Source organism: Macaca thibetana, chromosome 11 (assembly GCF_024542745.1).
Source record: "Macaca thibetana thibetana isolate TM-01 chromosome 11, ASM2454274v1, whole genome shotgun sequence".
Taxonomy (NCBI): Eukaryota; Metazoa; Chordata; class Mammalia; order Primates; family Cercopithecidae; genus Macaca; species Macaca thibetana.
This window is the reverse complement of record NC_065588.1, coordinates 42,154,110-42,174,343: the sequence shown is the minus strand read 5'-3', so window position 1 is coordinate 42,174,343 and position 20,234 is coordinate 42,154,110. Positions and strand designations below refer to the sequence as shown.

Genomic DNA, 20,234 nt, shown 5'->3' with positions numbered 1-20,234 from the left:
TTTTTGTTTTTAATCTCCTTTATATTCACTTTGTTTCTTGGAATGAACATTAATCTTTGGTTTGGGATAGTAGTTTATAATTGATATAGTTTACAGAAGGATCTCCCTTTCAGGCATTTCTTAATGTAGTATTTCTTTAAGTACATGCTAGATCCATCTAAGTATGTCTTTATTAAAATTTGGAATCAATTAATCAAACTTTAATTGGATGCCTGCCAAGTACTGGGTTCTAAGCTCTGAGCCTTTATTATACTTGTTTATATTGTACAAAAGGATGTTTTAATGAAACATCCTTTGGGATTAGTGTTTCATGAAACATGTTTGGGGATATGCTGAATTAAAATAAATGAAACAAACTTCTAGTTAAGCATAGCAGATTGAGTACTTGTTTAATGCTCTGATCCCTCTCATCCCAAATCTCTACTAAAATGACAATAAAGGAATGAAAGAAAAGTGTGGGTGTTGTTTTTTTTTTTTTTTTTTTTTTGAGATGGGGTATCGCTCTTGTCACCCAGGCTGGAGTGCTGTGGCGCCATCTTGACTCACTGCAACCTCTGCCTCCCGGGTTCAAGCGATTCTCCTGCCTCAGCCTCCTGAGTAGCTGGGATTACAGGTGCCCGCCACCATGCCTGGCTAATTTTGATATTTTTAGTAGAGCAGGGTTTCACCATGTTGGCCAGGCTGGTCTCGAACTCCTGACCTCAGGTGATCCACCAACCTCGGCCTCCCAGAATGCCGGGATTACAGGCGTGAGCCGCCGCGCCTGGCTGGAAAGAAAAGTTTTAAGCCACAAAGTTTAAGCCACAAAGACAAGAAAGCTGGAGAGGAGGGGATAGCACATAAGTGTCCACAAAATAGTAAAATGGTATGAGGGGGATGGTAAATTGTCTTAGCAGAAAGCTGATACATAGACATTTCACGAGGAGAATGGAGTTAAGAATCTCAAGACAGTTCACATACCATCGAACCTTAGAAAGTTGAGTTTGAAGGCCTCCATTATCTGTGAAGGCAGAGATATGGGGTGGTTGCAGAAAACAGAATTGATTAAAAATTTTTAGATCCTGAAGATTCCTGGCTGAACAGGGTAGAACAAGGGGACTATGCAATGAAAGACTGGAGATTTTTACTCTCTAAAATGAGTATTTGAACCAGATTTAAACTTTAGCATAAATGATGGTACAGCAAACAACAGAGAGGGAAATTAAGTCAAATGATGAGGCTTCTAGTCCTCTACCCAAGATCATTTTTCAAAGCACTGGCAATCTTTATTATTATTATTTTCCAAAGTAGGAGATAAGGGGCATCTTTTGGAAAACTGACTTGCCCAAAAGAAAAGACTTAAAGATAATGTCATTTGAGAGTCTCCCAATGAAATAACCAGATGTCTGCTTGATCACCTACAGTGAAACAGCTGAAAGGCTCTGACCACCCATCTACATAATTTTCAATCAATATTTTAGTGTCCCACCAACAATCAAGGATCTCCAGATATTTGAGGGAAATCAATATAATAAAGATGAAAACAGATACAAAAGGAACCTGATGGGACAGACCCATTGCTGGAAAATAGGGAATAACTTTAAAAAATTTAATATCTTCAAAGCCTGAAAGAAGGGATGTTTTATCAATGATTTAAGAAAAATAATATTTAAGAAAAACCTTTTAGAAGTTAAAAATATTACAGCAAAAATATGAAAATTCAACAGGAGTAGAAGATAAGCTCATAAGTCTCAGAAAGTAGTACTTAAAGTCAAAGAGATGATAGGATATTCATTTAAGTGATTCAATATCAAATAATAAAATTTCAGAAAGGAAAAATGCAAAAATTTATTTTTTAAAAAGTAATACAAAGGGAATTTTTCTGTAATAGTAGAGCACAGGTGTCCAGATATGAAGAAATAATATAATACCCTAGTAAATGAAAAAATAATTATACCAGGTACTTCATAAAGTTCTAGAAGTCTGAGGATGACAAGAGAGAGAGAATAAAAAAAGACCACATAGAGGACTGGGGTTACACAGTGTCATCAACAATAGTTGGAGCAGTGAAGCAATGCCTTGAAAACTCTAGGGAAAATGATTACTAACCCAGAAAATTCTGTAACCTATCAAACTATCCATCATGTATTAACTCAGAATTCCCACCCTTTTCCACTTCTGCTGGAGGATGTATATACTTCACTAAATGAGATAGTAAATGGAAGAACAATGTGAGATTCAGAAAATGAGTTCCAACTCAGGAAAAGATAAAGAGGACAAAGAGGATTATTAGGATAATGACAAAGGACAATCCCAGAATGACTATTGAACAGCAGTTTTGAGAGTTACCAGTTCATATTGGACCAGGACAAAGAAAGAGTTTTGCAAGGAGAGTGGGGAACAGACTTCATGGATGAGTTGTTGTAACTGAGTGTATTAAACTCAGATTTATACTTTTGTTGTAGTTAGCTAAATTAATGGTGGATAATAAGGAAGAAAAGGAAAAGAAAAAACAAAGCCATTATTAACCCTAGGAAAATATCTGAAGCCAGCTAGGCGCAGTGGCTCACGCCTGTGATCCCAGCACTTTGGGAGGCGGAGGTGGGTGGATCACCTGAGGTCAGGAGTTCAAGACCAGCCTGACCAATATGTTGAAACCCCATCTCTACTAAAAATACCAAAATTAGCCAGGCGTGGTGGTATGCGCCTATAGTCCCAGCTACTTAGGAGGCTGAGACAGGAGAATTGCTTGAACCCAGGAGGCAGAGGTTGCAGTGAGCTGAGATTGTGCCACTGCACTCCAGCCTGGCCAACAAAGCGAGACTCTGTCTCAAAAAAAAAAAAAAAAAAAAAAAAAAAAAAAAAAAGAGTAGTATAAGGATGTTATTTAGAAATAAAGAAGTAAATGTTAGAAGAAACAGCCAAAAGATTTGATGAGTGCTTTGGGGAAGTGGAAATCAAGAGCGGGTATTTCCATAATTTTTCTTTATAAATTTGGAAGTACTGTTTGACACCTTAAAGTATGTACATGCATTACTTTGATAAAAACTAAATGAAAAGGTGTATCACTGCCCTCCAAAAACAGACAAGTAGGGTGGATTTGTGAAACGATCTTCAGGAAACCACAATTTAGACAAATTCACCAGTATTGAATACTTTGAGGGATTGTCATTGAAGCTGCTCAGTAATTATCTGAGAATTACCCAGAAATACGTGAAATAGCTTTTGGACTGGATTTTCCCATGTAGCATTGCCCACAGAAAACTAACAGTTCTTTCAGTAGAGAGCGTTTTATCTAATGAAGGCTTTCTGAGATAGGTTTCCAAGTGAAAGAATGCTGTGTAAACACTACATACTCATTAAGTGTTGAGTGAATGCAACCTGAAACAAAACAACTCAGTATCCTTAGGGCATAAAAGACACTATGTAGGTATAGCACAGCAATTCTATGTCTAGCTGAAGGAACATGGTTATTTCTAAGAGTGTATCTATGTACCTACCACACGTTTTTACTTCTTGCCTCATAAGCAATTTTAAAAATCAGCGTATCATCTTTTAGATACAGATTTTTAGATACAGATTTTCAAAGGGGTAAGGCAGTAAGTTCCAGAACTCAGCCTGTTCGCCTGCCACTAACATTGAAATTACATTTGTTACAATAGTTCTGAGAGGGACTTGTGCAAAACCAAACAGCTGTTATATAATAACTAAAAAGGAAATTAGTATGCTATTAAGTAGAAAGTAGTTTATTACCAACTGGACTAACAGAAGTAAAACAAAATATATATGATCTTGCAGTGCAGGAAACAAGCCTCCTAGTTAGTGTGATTTATTTTGAACTATGTCAATAGGCCCTTTGTGAGGCAAGCAAGGGGGAAAATTAAAAGGCAGTTGTCATATGCACTGTAGACAGGTCGTAAGCAGTGAAGCCACCAACATTGTTGTAACAAAAAGCAGTTTCAGACAACACGTCTGCTTTTCCCTCTTAGTATAAAATTTGAAGGAAAGAACACACCTGAAGTGGGTGCCAGTGGCTAAATGGTAATTTATGGTTAAGAAGAGTTGATGGCCCCAGGCCCCCTAGTCAGCCTGTACTTGAGATAGCTACCTGTTTTCTAGATGATAGCTGGATAAGAAATGTTAAGTGCATTATTGATATTAAATAGCTTGACTTCTTGTGTATACCTTTTGTTACAAGATAGTTTAAGTTTGCATAAGGTGGCAGAAAATGATTAGAATTTTAACTCACATGTTGTAAACATAGCAGGTTTTACATACTTCACCCAGTTTTCTCTATTGTGGCCTTTTATATTTTACTTGTATTTGTAGCTTAACAAGATAAGATGAAATCGGCATTTGGGAAAATTGTGTAAAAAATGTGTATTATTTGAAATGCAGCTTTTCTACATATTTCAACCCTTGGCAGTATACTGGTATCAGTGCTGGTTTATAGCCTTTTTAATAAAAATTAATACAAGGTAACCAAGTCCTTTTATGTCTTTGTACAGGAAACTCTTTATACAGTGAAACAGGAGGAGAGAAAAATGCAGCAATAAAGATAAATAAGGTTTGTTGAAACCAAGAAAAATCTTTTTCTTAAATAATAACACTTTAGGGTTATTTAGTCCATAAATAACCAGTGCTTCAGGTATATCAAAATATTTAAGTATAACTATTATTTACCTATTAGAGATATTTTTATTTGCGGTTTCACTAACTACTTTTTACTTTTCTAGCCTCAGAGATCAAATTGGAGTACAAATCAGTGCTTCAGAAATTTTTTCTGCAATATGTTTTCTTCTGTTAGTCACCCTGGAGAATCTTCCTTTACCTCCTATAGAGCTTATTGGTTAGTATTTTCTACTTTTAATTTATGCTGTTTATACTTGATGTTTAATTATTAACTTTGCTAGAAATTTAAACTCTAGGCCCAATAAAATCTGAAAGGCCCACCTTGGTTTTTTTGCTTTAGTTTTTTTCTTTTTTTTTTTTTTTAATTTTTGGAATGTAAAGTAGCTCTAGCCAAGAGAAAACCTGTTAATTTGGGGAGCTTCTCTATTGTGCAATGATTGCCTATGCCAGTGTGCTTTGTTTTCATTAATAAGTTGTTCTATATAAGCTCTATATATGATAGAGAAGTAGGTTATTTATTAGATTGTGGGGATGTTACCTAAAGAAGAACCCTTTTAGAGCTGATCCATTCATCTTTGAATCCTAGTGACTGGCATGTAGATACAAAGTTGATATTTATGGAATTTGCAGATTAAATTGAGGCTTTAAAATCACGTATAGTTAGTTGAGCCAGCAGCACATAATAAGATTGTGTGATTTAATTTTAGAGCTTGGCAAGGTACCAAAATATCTAGGCTTTTGAAAAGCTGAACTATGCCCATTTTTGGTTGCAGTCATCTTACCCTCCTTTATTTTCTTCTTTTGTCTTAGGCTTAGTTTCAAGTAGGAAACCATTGCACCTAGAATTTCTTTCTTTCAATAATGAGGATATTACTCTGACTTGACTTTATTTAAAAAATTCTGTGACTTAAGATAGAAATTCAAGTGTTATTTTTAACAAATAAATACAATTCTAATTTGCGATATAAAAATTGTACTTATTTTAGGAATGAGTTTATTTTGAAAGTGTTTAAATAGAAAAAAGCTCACATTCTGGTAAGTGTGATTCATAATGCTAGGTACAAAAACAGCTGCTATTCTTTGTACGACCTAATTGTTTTTTTGAACCTAAAATTGTGAGATTCTGATGAAGGTCTAAAATTTATCTTTTAGTACAGAATTTATAGAAGCCAGTGAAATCAGTACATTGATTAGGCAGAAGAGACATGAACTGGAATTGTCATGGTTTCCTGATACATTTCCTGGAATTGGAAGGTAAAAATAAAATATTATTTACTCAGATGTTTACATGCTAACGTGAACAAGATAGCATTAGTACTTAAATACAGGGGTACCTTATTCAGTTGTTATTTTCCTAAGGAAGTTTTGTGCAAATTAAACTTTGGTGTTTCAAATGCCCAACAAAGATTGTTACATAAAGGACCCCTTAGAAAGTAAAGAACCCTTAATTTATCTGTTTAACAAGTATAGCTGTGTATATGCTAGATTTATTTAAAAGGGAGAGAACCTGAATATTAAGATTTATTATTAGTAATACATCTGTCACCATTCCTGTACTGTTCTCCTGTTCTAGTCTTACCTGTATGCTGTCAGCTGAATCACACTTTTACCATATTCCTCTCCTCAAAAATGTTCTTCTAAATAACTATTTGATCAAGTGCCTACTCTACCCAGACACTCGTGACTTTCTGTAATCTCGTTTTTTATTTCTTAGTTTAGTCCTGAAGCTACTAAGATGGTGCTAGATATGTAATATATACTTAAATCAAGCTCCTAAGTTAAGATTAGGGTCGCTGCCTGAGTGTTATGTTAATTCCTATAACATATTATGACTTTATTTTATATGTCACTATAATATAGTTCTGTATAGGGCATTCACCCTCTAGGAATGATGGCAGAACATAATAGAAGTCAAATGAAGAAGTCCAGATGTATGTACTATGAAACCCTTCCTTATAGTTACATATTTTTATACATGTACAAGTTACATTTTTTTTCTCCATGCTTCTCTTCTCTTACTCCAGAATCTCACCTTATACTGAAACAGATAGTCTTTTGTTAGGAGACCTAAATGAGTAAGAAAAAAAAAAGCTGAGAAGTGGTTTGGGTTTGAATGGAGAAAATTTGAAGGGGAGGGAGTCTTAACAGATCTCTAGGGACACTGAGAACTTTGAAGAGCCATCCCCAGGTCGAGGAATTTTAGAATATAACATAGTGATATAAATCAGTTCCTTGGTTGCCTGGAAAGGAGGGAGAAGGATTACAAAGGAGTGTGAGGATACTTTCTGCAGGGGTGGAAACGTTCTCTTTCTTGATTGGGGTGGTGGTTAACACAGACATATATATATATGTACACACTTTGGTCAAAAGTTACCAAATGTACTCTTAAAATCTGTGCATTTTATGTTGAATTACACCTCAAAGTTGATTTTATTTTTTTAGACTAGTGAAGAACATGATGAAAGCTGGAAAATATCTTGTCAAAATACTACATAAATTATTTCAAAGAGAAACGTCTGTGTTAAGTTGCTTTCATCTTTTCTTTGCCATGAATTTATCAGAAAAACATAGTTTTAAAGATTTTTTTCTGAATTGCAGCCAATTGGTAGCTACTTCAGACAAGGAGTAACCTTGAATTTACATTTTTAGTTATTTGGGCAAAAAACGTTCAAGCACTGTATTTTAATATTGCTAACCTGATTTAGAGAATTAATACTTTTAGATTGCTGGTTTAATTTTTTAAACCATTTAAACAAAAATATTTTTATTATGTTTTCAGAATTGCTTTTATACCCTGGAATGTTGAAACAGAAGTCCTTCCTCTCATTTCTTCTACGTTGCCAAGAACTATTTTTCCAACAAGTACCATATCTTTAGAACATTTTGGTAAAGTTTGTGAAATCATTTTCTACTTTAAAAATTGTTGTTATTATTTTCTTCCAGTTTCATAAAAATGTGTGTTTGATGACTTAGAAAAGCTGTAAAGTAAGGCATAGTAACTTGTAAATACTTCTATAAATATTTGGACAGCGACTTAACTTTAAAATTGCTTCAACTAGAGTGTGTGTGTGTACATACACACACTGTATGTATCCTATATACACACAATGGAATATTATTCTGCTACAAAAAGAAGGAAATCTTGTCTTTTGTGTCAACATGGATGAACCTGGAGGACATTATACTAAGTGAATAAGGCAGGCACAGAAAGAAATACCACATGATCCACTTACATGTGGAATCTAAAAAAGTTGATCTCATAGAACTAGACTATAGACTAGGGCGTGGGGTAGCCTGGTGGGGTGGAGGTTGTTGGTCAATGGATAGAAAGTTTCAGCTAGATAGAATAAGTTCTAAAGGTCTATTGTGTAACGTGATGACTATAATAATGCAGTTGACCCTTGAAAAACACAGGTTTTAACTGGGTGGCGATATTTATACATGAATTTAAAAAAATAAATATATCGGAAAATTTTTGGAGATTTGCAACAATGAAAAAACAGACAAATCGCATAGTCTATAAATAGTGAAAAAATTAAGGAAAAGGTATGTCATTAATGCATGAAATATATGTAGATACTAGTCTATTTCATCATTTACTACCATAAAATATATACATATCTATGATAAAAAGTTAAAATTTATCAAAACATATACACACTCAAACTACATGGTTCCACCATTTGCAGTCATGAGAAATGTAAACAGCTGTAAAGATACAGTATTAACTCATAACTGTGTAAAATTAAATATAGTGCATATTTACCAGTGTAATAATTTTTGTGGCTGCCACCTGTTGCTATTTTGGTGAGCTCAAGTGGAGGCTGAGGCTACAATGTGCTGTGATTGCACCACTGCACTGCAGCCTGTGCAACAGAACAAGGGCCTGTCTCAAAAAAAAAAAAAAAAAACCTGCAAAACTTGGTGTAATGTAATCATCTCCATGTGAGCATTTGTCTTTCTAATAGATTGCATATCACAGTAAAAAGTGATCTCTTGCAGTGCTTGCGTATTTTTCATAGTGTTTAGTGCAATACTGTAAACCTTGAGTAACACCTTTGGGACCCACATGAAGTGCCATTGGTGATGTAGGAAGTGCTCCCAAGAAGCAAAGTTATGGCTTTATGAGAAGAAGTTTAATTCCTTGGTAGGAACTGATCGAGATCTATAGCTACAATTGCCCACCATTTCAGACAGATGATTCATCTTGTAAACAAATGATATATTAAAAAAAAAATGATACAAACTTAGGGTATCAGTAAATACAGTATAGCACTGCAATGTATTTTCTCTTATGGTTTTTGTAATAACCTTTAGCTTCTTTTATTGTAAGAATACAGTATGTAACACATATAACATTAAAAATATGTTAATTCACTGTTATCGGTGAGGAGTCTGGTGAACAACAGTTCAGTTTCGGGGAGTAAAAACTATGCCAATTTTTGACTGTGTGGGGGGTTGGTGCTTCTAATCCCTTTGTTGTTAAAGGGTCAACTATATCTGACAATTGCTGGAGAGTGGATGTAAAGTGTTCTCACTAAACAAATTGTAACTATGTGAGGTAGCACATATATTAAGTAGCTAGATTTGGTCATTCCACAATGTTTATGTACTTCAAAACATCATGTTGTACATGGTAAACACATACAGTTTTATCTGTCAGTCAGTTTTAAAAATAAAAAATATTCCAACTAGAAACTCTCTTCTACAGTTTTTAGAAATTACAACTTGGAGGCTTTGAGGAGCTGATTCGAAGTCTCCTGTTTCAGGCTTTCATATCCAAACCATAGATCTTTAGAAGTAACATCTGTTAATTAATTATTAATAAATAGTTTGAGTCTTTATTAATTCATGAATAACTTGACCATTTTCTCTCTCCTTTTGCCTAGATAATCCCAGGTCATGGCCGGGCGCAGTAGCTCACGCCTGTATTCCCAGCACTTTTGGGAGGCCGAGGCAGGCAGATCACTTGATTTCAGCTTGGGCAACATGGCGAAACCCTGTCTCTATTAAAAATACAAAATAGCTGGACATGGTAGCGCGTGCCTGTAGTCCCAGCTACCCAGGAGGCTGAGGCGGGAGGATCGCTTGAGCCTGGGAGGTTGAGGCTTCTGTGAGCGATGATTGCTCCAGTGATCACACCATTGCACTCCAGCCTGGGTGACAGAGTGAGACCCTGTCTCTGAAAAAAAAAAAAAAAAATTAAGCAAGTAGCAGTTACGAGACCAAAAGTTATTTTCCTTTTTTTTCTCTATAAAATTGCCCACTTGGACCAAATCTAGTTATAACTTATTTCAGTGTCATTAAGAAAGTTGATGAATACCTCATATTACTCAGAGGTTAGTAGCTGTGCATTTATTAATAGTTTTATTTGTAAGTATTTTGTTTCACTCTGTTGCAGACTGTTTTATGCTAAAATTAGCTAAAGCCAAATTACTGTTTCTTAAAACACATATTTTTTACCCTTTATTTTTTTAAAAAAATATTAGGTACTTCTTGCAAAGGATATGCATTAGCACATCCTCAAGAAGGGGAAGAAAAGAAGCAAACTTCTGGTACATCAAATACCAGAGGATCAAGACGGAAACCTGCAATGACAACTCCTACGAGGAGGTCTACACGTAACACAAGAGCCGAAACAGCCAGTCAGTCTCAGAGATCCCCAATATCAAACAATTCTGGGTGTGATGCCCCAGGTAACAGTAATCCATCTTTAAGTGTTCCCTCTTCAGCTGAGTCAGAAAAGCAAACAAGACAGGCTCCAAAACGGAAGTCTGTAAGAAGAGGAAGAAAACCACCTTTACTGAAAAAGAAACTTCGGAGCTCTGTAGCTGCCCCTGAAAAATCATCTTCCAATGATTCAGTAGATGAAGAAACAGCAGAATCTGACACATCACCTGTGTTAGAAAAAGAGCACCAATCAGATGTAGACAGTAGTAACATTTGTACTGTGCAGACACATGTAGAAAACCAGTCTGCTGATTGCTTGAAAAGTTGCAATGAGCAAATAGAAGAAAGTAAGAAGCATACTGCAAATCATGATACAGAGGAAAGAGTAGAATCTTCATCTTCTGAGTCTTGTGCTCAGGATCCTCCTATGCTAGTTGGTGAGGAAGGGGAAGTTAAAAAACTTGAGAATACAGGTATAGAGGCTAAAGTTTTGTGTTTGGAAAGTGAGACTTCTAAAAATATTTTTGGAAAAGGAGGTGATCCGTTGGAAAAGCAAGACCCAATATCTGGACTTTCAGAATCAGAGGTAAAGGCAGATATATGTACAGTTCATCTTCCAAATGATTTTCCTACATGTTTAACATCTGAAAGCAAAGTGCACCAACCTGTATCTAGTCCCCTAAGTGAGTTATCTGAGAATGTAGAGTCAGTGGTTAATGAAGAAAAAATGACAGAGAGTTCCATAGTAGAAGTTACTGAACATAAAGATTCTACACTAAAAACAGAGGAGCTTATAGAGAGCCCCAAGTTAAAATCTTCTGAGGGTGAAATTATACAAACGGTGGACGGACAATCTATTGAGAGCCCAGAGGTTCAATTGCTTGGGTGTGTTGAAACTGAAGATGTAGAAATAATTGCAACATGTGATACTTTTGGGAATGAAGATTTCAATAATGTTCAAGACTCTGAAAATAATTTATTAAAAAATAATCTTATGAACACCAAATTGGAAAAATCTTTAGAAGAAAAGAATGAATCGCTGACCGAACATCCTGGATCTACAGAGTTGCCTAAAACACACATTGAACAGATTCAGAAGCATTTTAGTGAGGACAACAATGAAATGATACCTATGGAGTGTGATTCATTTTGCAGTGACCAAAATGAATGTGAAGTTGAACCATCTGTAAATGCTGATCTTAAGCAAATGAATGACAATTCTGTGACACACAGTTCCGAAAATAATATGCCATCTTCTGATCTTGCAGATGAAAAGGTTGAAACTGTTTCTCAACCATCTGAAAGCCCAAAAGATACCATAGATAAAGCCAGAAAGCCTCGTACTCGAAGATCTAGATTTCATTCTCCATCTACAACTTGGTCTCCCAACAAAGACACTCCACAAGAAAAGAAGCGGCCCCAGTCTCCATCTCCCAGAAGAGAAACTGGGAAAGAAAGCAGGAAGTCTCAATCACCATCTCCTAAGAATGAGTCAGCCAGAGGCCGGAAAAAATCCCGTTCTCAGTCCCCAAAAAAAGATATTGCAAGAGAAAGGAGACAATCTCAGTCTCGGTCTCCAAAAAGGGATACTACTAGGGAAAGCAGAAGATCTGAATCACTGTCACCAAGAAGAGAAACTTCTAGAGAGAACAAAAGATCTCAGCCAAGAGTGAAAGATTCCTCCCCAGGAGAAAAATCCAGGTCCCAGAGCAGAGAACGAGAAAGTGATAGAGATGGGCAGAGGAGAGAGAGAGAGAGGAGAACCAGAAAGTGGTCTAGGTCCAGATCTCATTCTAGGTCCCCCTCAAGATGTAGAGCAAAAAGTAAGAGTTCATCATTTGGTAGAATTGACAGAGATAGTTACTCTCCCCGGTGGAAGGGAAGATGGGCAAATGATGGTTGGAGATGTCCACGAGGAAATGATCGGTACAGAAAGAATGACCCAGAGAAACAGAATGAAAATACAAGAAAAGAAAAAAATGACATCCATCTAGATGCTGATGATCCAAATTCTGCTGACAAACATAGAAATGACTGTCCCAGTTGGATAACAGAAAAAATAAACTCTGGGCCTGATCCAAGAACCAGAAATCCAGAAAAGTTGAAAGAGTCTCACTGGGAAGAAAATAGAAATGAAAATTCAGGAAATTCTTGGAATAAAAACTTTGGTTCTGGTTGGGTATCTAACCGTGGTAGAGGCAGAGGCAACCGTGGCAGAGGCACTTACAGAAGTAGTTTTGCCTATAAAGATCAGAATGAAAATAGGTGGCAAAATCGAAAACCACTCTCAGGGAATTCAAACAGTTCAGGGAGTGAATCTTTCAAGTTTGTGGAACAGCAGTCCTATAAGCGGAAAAGTGAACAGGAGTTCTCATTTGATACACCAGCAGATAGATCTGGATGGACATCTGCATCTAGCTGGGCTGTGAGAAAGACTTTGCCAGCAGATGTACAAAACTACTACTCGCGACGAGGCAGAAATTCTACAGGTCCACAGTCTGGATGGATGAAACAAGAGGAGGAAACATCTGGACAGGGTAATGTATTCTTGTTGGTTTATTGATACTGTTTTATTCGAATAATTATAAATTTAATATGTTATTTGTGTGAGTTGAAATGATCCTTATTTGTAGTTTTTATAATAAGCTGAACCCTAGTTGTTTGCAGGTCACTTTGCATTATATAAATGTATATACACGCACATTTATCTACATAAGTATATTATTAACGCTACCTCTGCTCCAGACCTTGCCAAAGACTTAAATATTTTCAGCACTGTTTGCTACAACAGAAGAGTTTGGGATATTCCTATGCAGGATTTAACCTCTAATTTGTTGATTTCAGATATGTATACTTTTAATTTTTTTGATAATTGTTCTCATACAAATAAAATAAGCCATTGTTTTAATAGTAAAGATTTATATTTCCTTTTTTTTTCTTGTTAAGAACATTGCAAGAAAAAGGCTGTTGAAGATATAAAAATTGAATAATCGTATAATTTAGTAACTAAATTTTATGTGATTTTTTTAACTAGTCAGTTTCTTGAGCTACTGATTGTTGATGTATGTTTTGCATGAACTTACTCTTAAAACATATTTTCAGGTGAATGTTTGTTTTGTTTTTTGAGGTGGAGTTTCTCTTTTTTTGCCCAGGCTAGAGTGCAATGGCATGATCTCTGCTCACTGCAGCCTCCACCCGCTGGGCTCCAGCGATTCTCCAGCCTCCCGAATAGCTGGGATTACAGGCGCCCACCACCACACCTAGCTAATTTTTGTAATTTTTTAGTAGAGATGGGGTTTCACCATGTTGGCCAGGCTGCTCTCGAACTCCTGAACTCAGGTGATCCGCCTGCCTCAGCCTCCCAAAGTGCTGGGATTACAAGCTTGCACCACCGCGCCTGGCCAAATGTTTTCTTTCAGTTAGAAAATCAGTTCACATTATTTAGAAATGACAGGACAAAATTAAGCAGTTGGAGATTGGTACTGTTATACTGAGCCTATTAATTGCTATTTAATTTTACTGTAACCAGTGGTTGTTTCTCTGTCTATAGAGATTTATAACATGATTTTTTTCACAAGCTTTTTTTCTTTTGATAGATTCTAGCCTAAAAGACCAAACAAACCAGCAAGTTGATGGTTCTCAGCTACCTATAAATATGATGCAACCACAAATGAATGTAATGCAGCAACAAATGAATGCACAACACCAGCCTATGAATATCTTCCCATATCCAGTGGGTGTTCATACTCCTTTGATGAACATCCAGCGCAATCCATTTAATGTTCATCCTCAGCTACCCTTGCATCTCCACACAGGAGTGCCCCTCATGCAGGTAGCCGCTCCTACCGGTGTATCTCAGGGATTACCACCACCACCACCTCCTCCCCCACCATCCCAACAAGTCAACTACATTACTTCACAACCAGATGGAAAGCAATTGCAGGTATGTTTTTAGCAATTCAAGTTTAATCAATATAGCCATTGTAAACATTTAGCTGTTCAGGACAGATGTTCAAAAAAAGGCATCCTGGCATTCAAAAACAATTTGTTTATTTGATTTTAGTTATGGTAAACCTTCATAGTCCCTCTTTCACTATCCTTCTCAAAACCCCCCAACTCCCAAATTAGAAAATTAATTAAATACTTATTACCAAATCCAAGCTACATATATGCTGTTACTTATATCTGAACAGGATTTTTTTTTTTCATATTAAGTAAACCAAATTATAAACCAAATTAGGATCAAGTGGTGGGCGCTTTACATTTTTCTGCTGTTTTGCATTGTTTATGGGGGGTGTATGGGGCGGTGGGAATTAGTGATTAAGTACTATGATGAAGTTTTTATTGTCTTGTTCAGACAAACACTAGATAAAGCTGTTCATTATCCATTACCATCTGTGTTTCATTTTCATGAATTTATCATGCTGAAAAGAAAGGAGAAGTGCCTCTGTGAGACATAGAAAATTTGAATAATTTGCAAACATTGTGTTGCTTATAATTTTATGACTGCCTTTAAAAAATTTTAGAATCCTAGGCGGGCACGGTGGCTCACACCTGTTATCCCAGCACGTTGGGAGGCCAAGGCAGGTGGATCAGTTGAAGTCAGGAGTTCGTGACCAGCTTGGCCAACATGGTGAAATCCCATCTCTACCAAAAATACAAAAATTAGGCCAGGCACGGTGGCTCACGCCTGTAATCCCAGCACTTTGGGAGGCCAAGGTGGACGGATCACGAGCTCAGGATCAGCCTGGCCAACATGGTGAAACCCTGCCTCTACTAAAAATACAAAAATTAGCTGGGTGTGGTGGCGGGCACCTGTAATCCCAGCTACTCAGGAAGCTGAGGCTGGAGAATTGCTTGAACTCAGGAGCTGGAGGGTGCAGTGAGCTGAGATCGTGCCACTGCACTCCAGCCTGAGTGACAGAGCAAGACTCTGTCTTGAAAAAAATATATATACAAAAATTAGCCAGGCGTGGTGATGCATGCCTGTAATCCCAGCTACTTGGAGGCTGAGGCTTGAGAATCACTTGAACCAGTAGTCAGAGATTGCATTGAGCCAAGATTGTGCCACTGAACTCTAGCGTGGGAGAGAGTGAGACTTCGTCTCTAAATAAATAAATAAATAAATAAATAAATAAATAAAAGTAGAATCCTGACAGTACGATAGAGTTGAAAGAATAGGGAAATTGGATTTTAGTATTTTGTATCTTAATCTTTTTCTCCTATCAACTTACTACAAGCCATTTGATTTTACTGCCTTATTTTTTCCAATCTTTAAAGTGGGGGCACTTATTTTCATTAATATTCCTGAATATCCTTGCAGGAAAGATACAGTTCTTTAAAAGCTCTTCTCCTCCTTGTTTTTAGTGTTGCTGTCAGAAGGTTACAATCCATATATATAATTTAAAACTCATCTTGACATATCTAAATAAGGCCCTGTTTAAGAGTGTTAATCATTTTTCTTTAAAGGGCCCTTTAGATATAATTACCTGAAATATGCATTTTTCTTTAGTACTAAGGTTGGTTTGCTTTGTGTTTTTTAATGTTATTTCTAATACATCACTAAAAGACTTCTATTGAGTACAAGTAATTCATTAACTGATGATAACTCTTTAACACAGGGTATTCCTAGTTCTTCTCATGTAAGTAATAACATGAGTACACCAGTTTTGCCTGCTCCAACAGCAGCCCCAGGAAATACGGGAACGGTTCAGGGACCAAGTTCTGGTAATACTTCGTCATCAAGTCACAGCAAAGCCTCTATTGCTGCTGTAAAATTGGCAGAAAGCAAAGTAAGTGTTACAGTGGAAGCCAGCGCAGATAGCTCGAAGACAGACAAGGCAAGTTCAAGGTTGAGAGCAACCTCCATAATTCTGTATATGATAAAGGTGAAAAATATCAGCTTTTTATTGTATGAGTGGTGAAGGGAATTTCTTATTGGCAGTCTAAATGCCAGTATTATTTGAAGGATTCTCTCTAGATGAGTTGATGTCCAGTAAATTACTGGTAATACTTGACAGTTGTTTTTAGAAATGTTTGATATGTTTTAGTAAATAAACTGTTTTGTATTTGTCACGTTAATAGTTGGAGAGTCTCTTATTGTAAATGTGAAGTATTTTCAATTTCTTGTTTGAAATTTCGTGAGAGCATATGACTGGTTAATAATAAATTATACATTTTCTTCTCATCAGAAATTGCAAATTCAAGAAAAAGCAGCACAAGAGGTAAAATTGGCCATTAAGCCATTTTACCAAAATAAAGATATCACCAAGGAAGAATATAAAGAAATTGTACGGAAAGCAGTAGATAAAGTAAGTTATGCCTTTAGTGGAGTATGTGCACATTGTTTTGAACCACCTCTGTTTTAATAAATGAATGCTGAGGTTTAATTAAAATAATAAAAGCTAGCTCCTACTAATTCCTGTCTACTTTTTTGCCTTTTGACTAGTTTGTATGAGATAATGAAACATGAAAATAAGTCTGGTTATCTCTTTGGGGTTGTTTTTCACAAAGCTTTCTATTTTGGCTTTAATCCCTTTAAGCATGAAAAAAGTTTACCCTCCACCCCTTTTTTCTTAGGTTTGTCATAGTAAGAGTGGAGAAGTAAATTCTACTAAAGTGGCAAATCTGGTTAAAGCCTATGTAGACAAATACAAATATTCACGGAAGGGGAGCCAAAAGAAAACTCTGGAAGAACCTGTGTCTACTGAAAAAAACATAGGCTGAAATGGGGACGCTGTCAAAGACATTATCAGGATATCTGCAAAGTGCAATTTCAACATGTACCATTAACTGAAAATCATACATAACTGTGATTGAAATTTGGTTTTGATAAAATTATTTTTTTAACATAGGATATGATGTTTTGTTCTAAATAAATATAGGTCTGCACTGCAACTTCTGTATCCTTCCTTCCCCTCCAACCTCCCCCACAAAATTCAAGGGAAAGTAAAGTGTTGAAAGGAATGTGCATCTTTACTAGGACTGTGTTATAGTGTGGATACTGAAAGATGTATAGCTTTTTGATTAGAGCAATGGAGTGCATAAATTAGAAACTTCTAAGTGCACTGGTTTTCAAAGATATATATATATAAAATGCATTTATTCTGTCAGGTTAAAATATAAAGTATGATCTTTATGATTGATTTTTTCCCTCTAATTATAGAAAGTTAAATAATGTATTACCATGAAAAATGTTTCTAATATTAAATAGAACATATCAGTTGCAGAGTTCCTAATGTGTATTTTTAAAGCACATATCTGAATAAATTGCCTAGATAGAAAAAAATTATCACATGAGTAAAATTTAGTGTTCAAAACATTGAGACACTCTTCACCTGTTGTATGACCAAATAAAGGTTATGCTGCTTGTTTTTCTTTTGTGCCTTTTTTTACCCTGAATTGAGATAAGCAGTTTGACTTACTAGATTACAACTTTGGCAGTTCAAAGTCTTTGTTGAAGACTTTGAAGAAAAAGATTTGGAAAAATTGTTGACTTTTGGCCGGGCATGATGGCTCACGCCTATAATCCCAGCATTTTGGGAGGCCGAAGCGGGTGGATCACCTGAGGTTAGATCATCGAGACCAGCCTGGCTAACATGGTGAAACCCCGTCTCTACTAAAAATACAAAAATTAGCCAGGCGTGTTGGTGCATGCCTGTAATCCCAGCTATTCGGGAGGCTGAGGCAGGAGAATCAGTTGAACCCAGGAGGCAGAAGTTGCAGTGAGCCGAGACCGTGCCATTGCACTTCAGCCTGGGCAACAAGAGCAAATCTCCATCTCAAAAAAAAAAAAAAAAGTGTTGACTTTGTAGAAATTATGTTCTTTCGTAGTATCTTCTTCTACCCATTGCAGATGATAAATTATTTGTGCCAATTTGAGAATTGCTGTTAAGCTGTTATCCTCCCTTCCTTGGGACTAAGAATTACAAGACTCATGGCACTGGCATAAAGTCGTTGTTTAATCACTGATGAAATTATTTTCACACTTGTTACGATGAATGAAGTGTTAATTTGGTGATCAGGTGGTAGCCATTAGCCATGTTGCAGAATTCTAAAATTCTAGCCAATGAAACCTGTGTTTTAGAAATGCAGAGGAAAATTGAATAATGGAGTCTTGGTTAGCCTTTCAGGGACTAGGGATTTGTTTTTTTGTTTTGTTTTTTTTGTTTGTTTGTTTTCCTCTTTTTAGTACTAGAATATCTCAGTTTTTATAAAAGGTAAGTTTAAAATGTTTATCGTGCCATTATTTTAACTGGCATCTTGAAAGAACAATGCGTTTTCTCCATGATAAACTCTGATTCCAGTAGGAATTTTCAGTACATACCAAGTACCTGGAAAGTTCTTCAGATAAGTTAATGGATCCAAGGAGATACATGCCTCCATGAGATAAACTGACCCTTTTACTAGCTAAACTAGCCAGAGCAATACTCTGTAGAACTGTGCTTTTCTAAAGTAAGGATTATCTGTTTCTCAATTTTACGTGCATAATACTTTTCCTGGTGCTAGCTTTGATAGGCAAAATATCTTGAAATGTTGGCCCCATAATGATTGTGCTAGTTCATAAGCTTTGTTAAGTTATGAGTTTAATCATAAAAATATTTCCAAGCAGTTTTTGACCTTCATTCTACATTTCTGGGCATTTGTAATATGGTATTCTACTGGTATATATTTTTAAAGTTTGCATTTAGATTATGATAAAGAAATTTCAAGTGTATTTCTTCTAATAAAGTATTAAGACAGTGTTTCAGAATATCAAGGCACACCTCCTTAGTTGTTTTAGGTTAGAACTCTACAAACAATTTTGTGAATGTTCAAAGTATTTTGAGTTAAGGCTAGTTCATACTTTGAAATTTTTGCAGCAAATTGCTGTGTCTAAGTTGATTAATCACACAATACATACTTTTCCTGCATTTTCTTTCAGTGACATTTGAGAATTGGGTGACATTTTAAAATGTGCTTTATACCATTTAGCTTTTGCAAACAAGTTCTAAAGTTTTGGAGCAAAAGTGGTGTGGTCAAGAGTTGAAGTCTCATATATCTTTAGTAGCACTCCCATGAATTATTTCCATGACAATAACAAGTGTGTGTTCCATATCTGATTGGGGCACTGGTTAGACTGCATTAATAGCTAATGAAGAGTGTTATTTGATTAGAATTCAAACTTTTAAAATTTTGAAATGTTTAAGAATGTATTAGAAAATGCATGCTTTATGTTGAAAAAATACATTGCTTTAACATTCCTCATTCTTTAAGAAATTTATGTTAATTTTGCATGGGCACAAACTTAATCAGAAACATTTTGTGGAGTTACATTTCCTCTTGTTATTTATCAAGGTTCAGTATTGACTTGATCTTTGAAACCTTGGTCCCTTTCATTTACTAGTCACATTGACCGATGTTTTATAGAAATGCCTAGAATTTTGAGACTAATAGTAGTTATCCATTAACATTCTAAAAGTTTTGTGCTTTTTTAAAATTTGTTTTGGTAATTACCACATTTTTTTCTCTTACCTTCCTTTAAATGCCCACAGTGTATACTGCTTGAATGTTCCATCCAAAAGATGTAGCTTCAGAAGCACAGTGATTGCCCCAGGGTCCATGAGATATTGTTTTTATTATGAAGTTGGAGTGCTGTCTACTGAAATTATACTCTTAAATAAATATGTATGTAGTGTGTAATATTTTCTAATAAATTCTTTTGATAAACTAATGTCTTTAACATTTTATTATTAAGTTTCCAGGGGAATGGTGACTTGTTGATTATAATTCCTTACAAATGTGTTGAAGTGTTACTTGGATTTGTACCAAAGTCATTCGCATCATGGTTACATAATACCCAAGCTCTAAAGCAAGCCTAGAGTTAGCTATAAGCATATATTTTAATGGCATTTCCCCTAATTACATAATTATTGTAAGAAATTAGAAAAACTTTAGTAAATGTGTAAAAGACA

General features: G+C 35.7%; 1 protein-coding gene across 2 annotated transcripts in view; it reads left to right on the top strand.

Annotated features, from left to right (window-relative positions):
• SCAF11 (SR-related CTD associated factor 11) overlaps positions 1–19,993 on the top strand; it is a 77,169-nt gene extending 57,176 nt beyond the window's left edge. Inside the window, exons 7-15 of one of the 2 annotated variants that reach the window (XM_050746853.1) lie at positions 4,488–4,546; positions 4,716–4,828; positions 5,764–5,865; positions 7,391–7,497; positions 10,101–12,818; positions 13,878–14,224; positions 15,903–16,073; positions 16,473–16,592; positions 16,861–19,993. In XM_050746853.1, the coding sequence (XP_050602810.1) occupies positions 4,488–4,546; positions 4,716–4,828; positions 5,764–5,865; positions 7,391–7,497; positions 10,101–12,818; positions 13,878–14,224; positions 15,903–16,073; positions 16,473–16,592; positions 16,861–17,007 (3,884 nt within the window). In that variant the 3' untranslated portion in view covers positions 17,008–19,993. Of the gene's footprint in view, positions 1–4,487; positions 4,547–4,715; positions 4,829–5,763; positions 5,866–7,390; positions 7,498–10,100; positions 12,819–13,877; positions 14,225–15,902; positions 16,122–16,472; positions 16,593–16,860 lie in introns of both variants that reach the window. The other variant, XM_050746851.1, reaches the window with a different exon arrangement.
• The last annotated feature ends 241 nt before the right edge of the window (positions 19,994–20,234 follow it).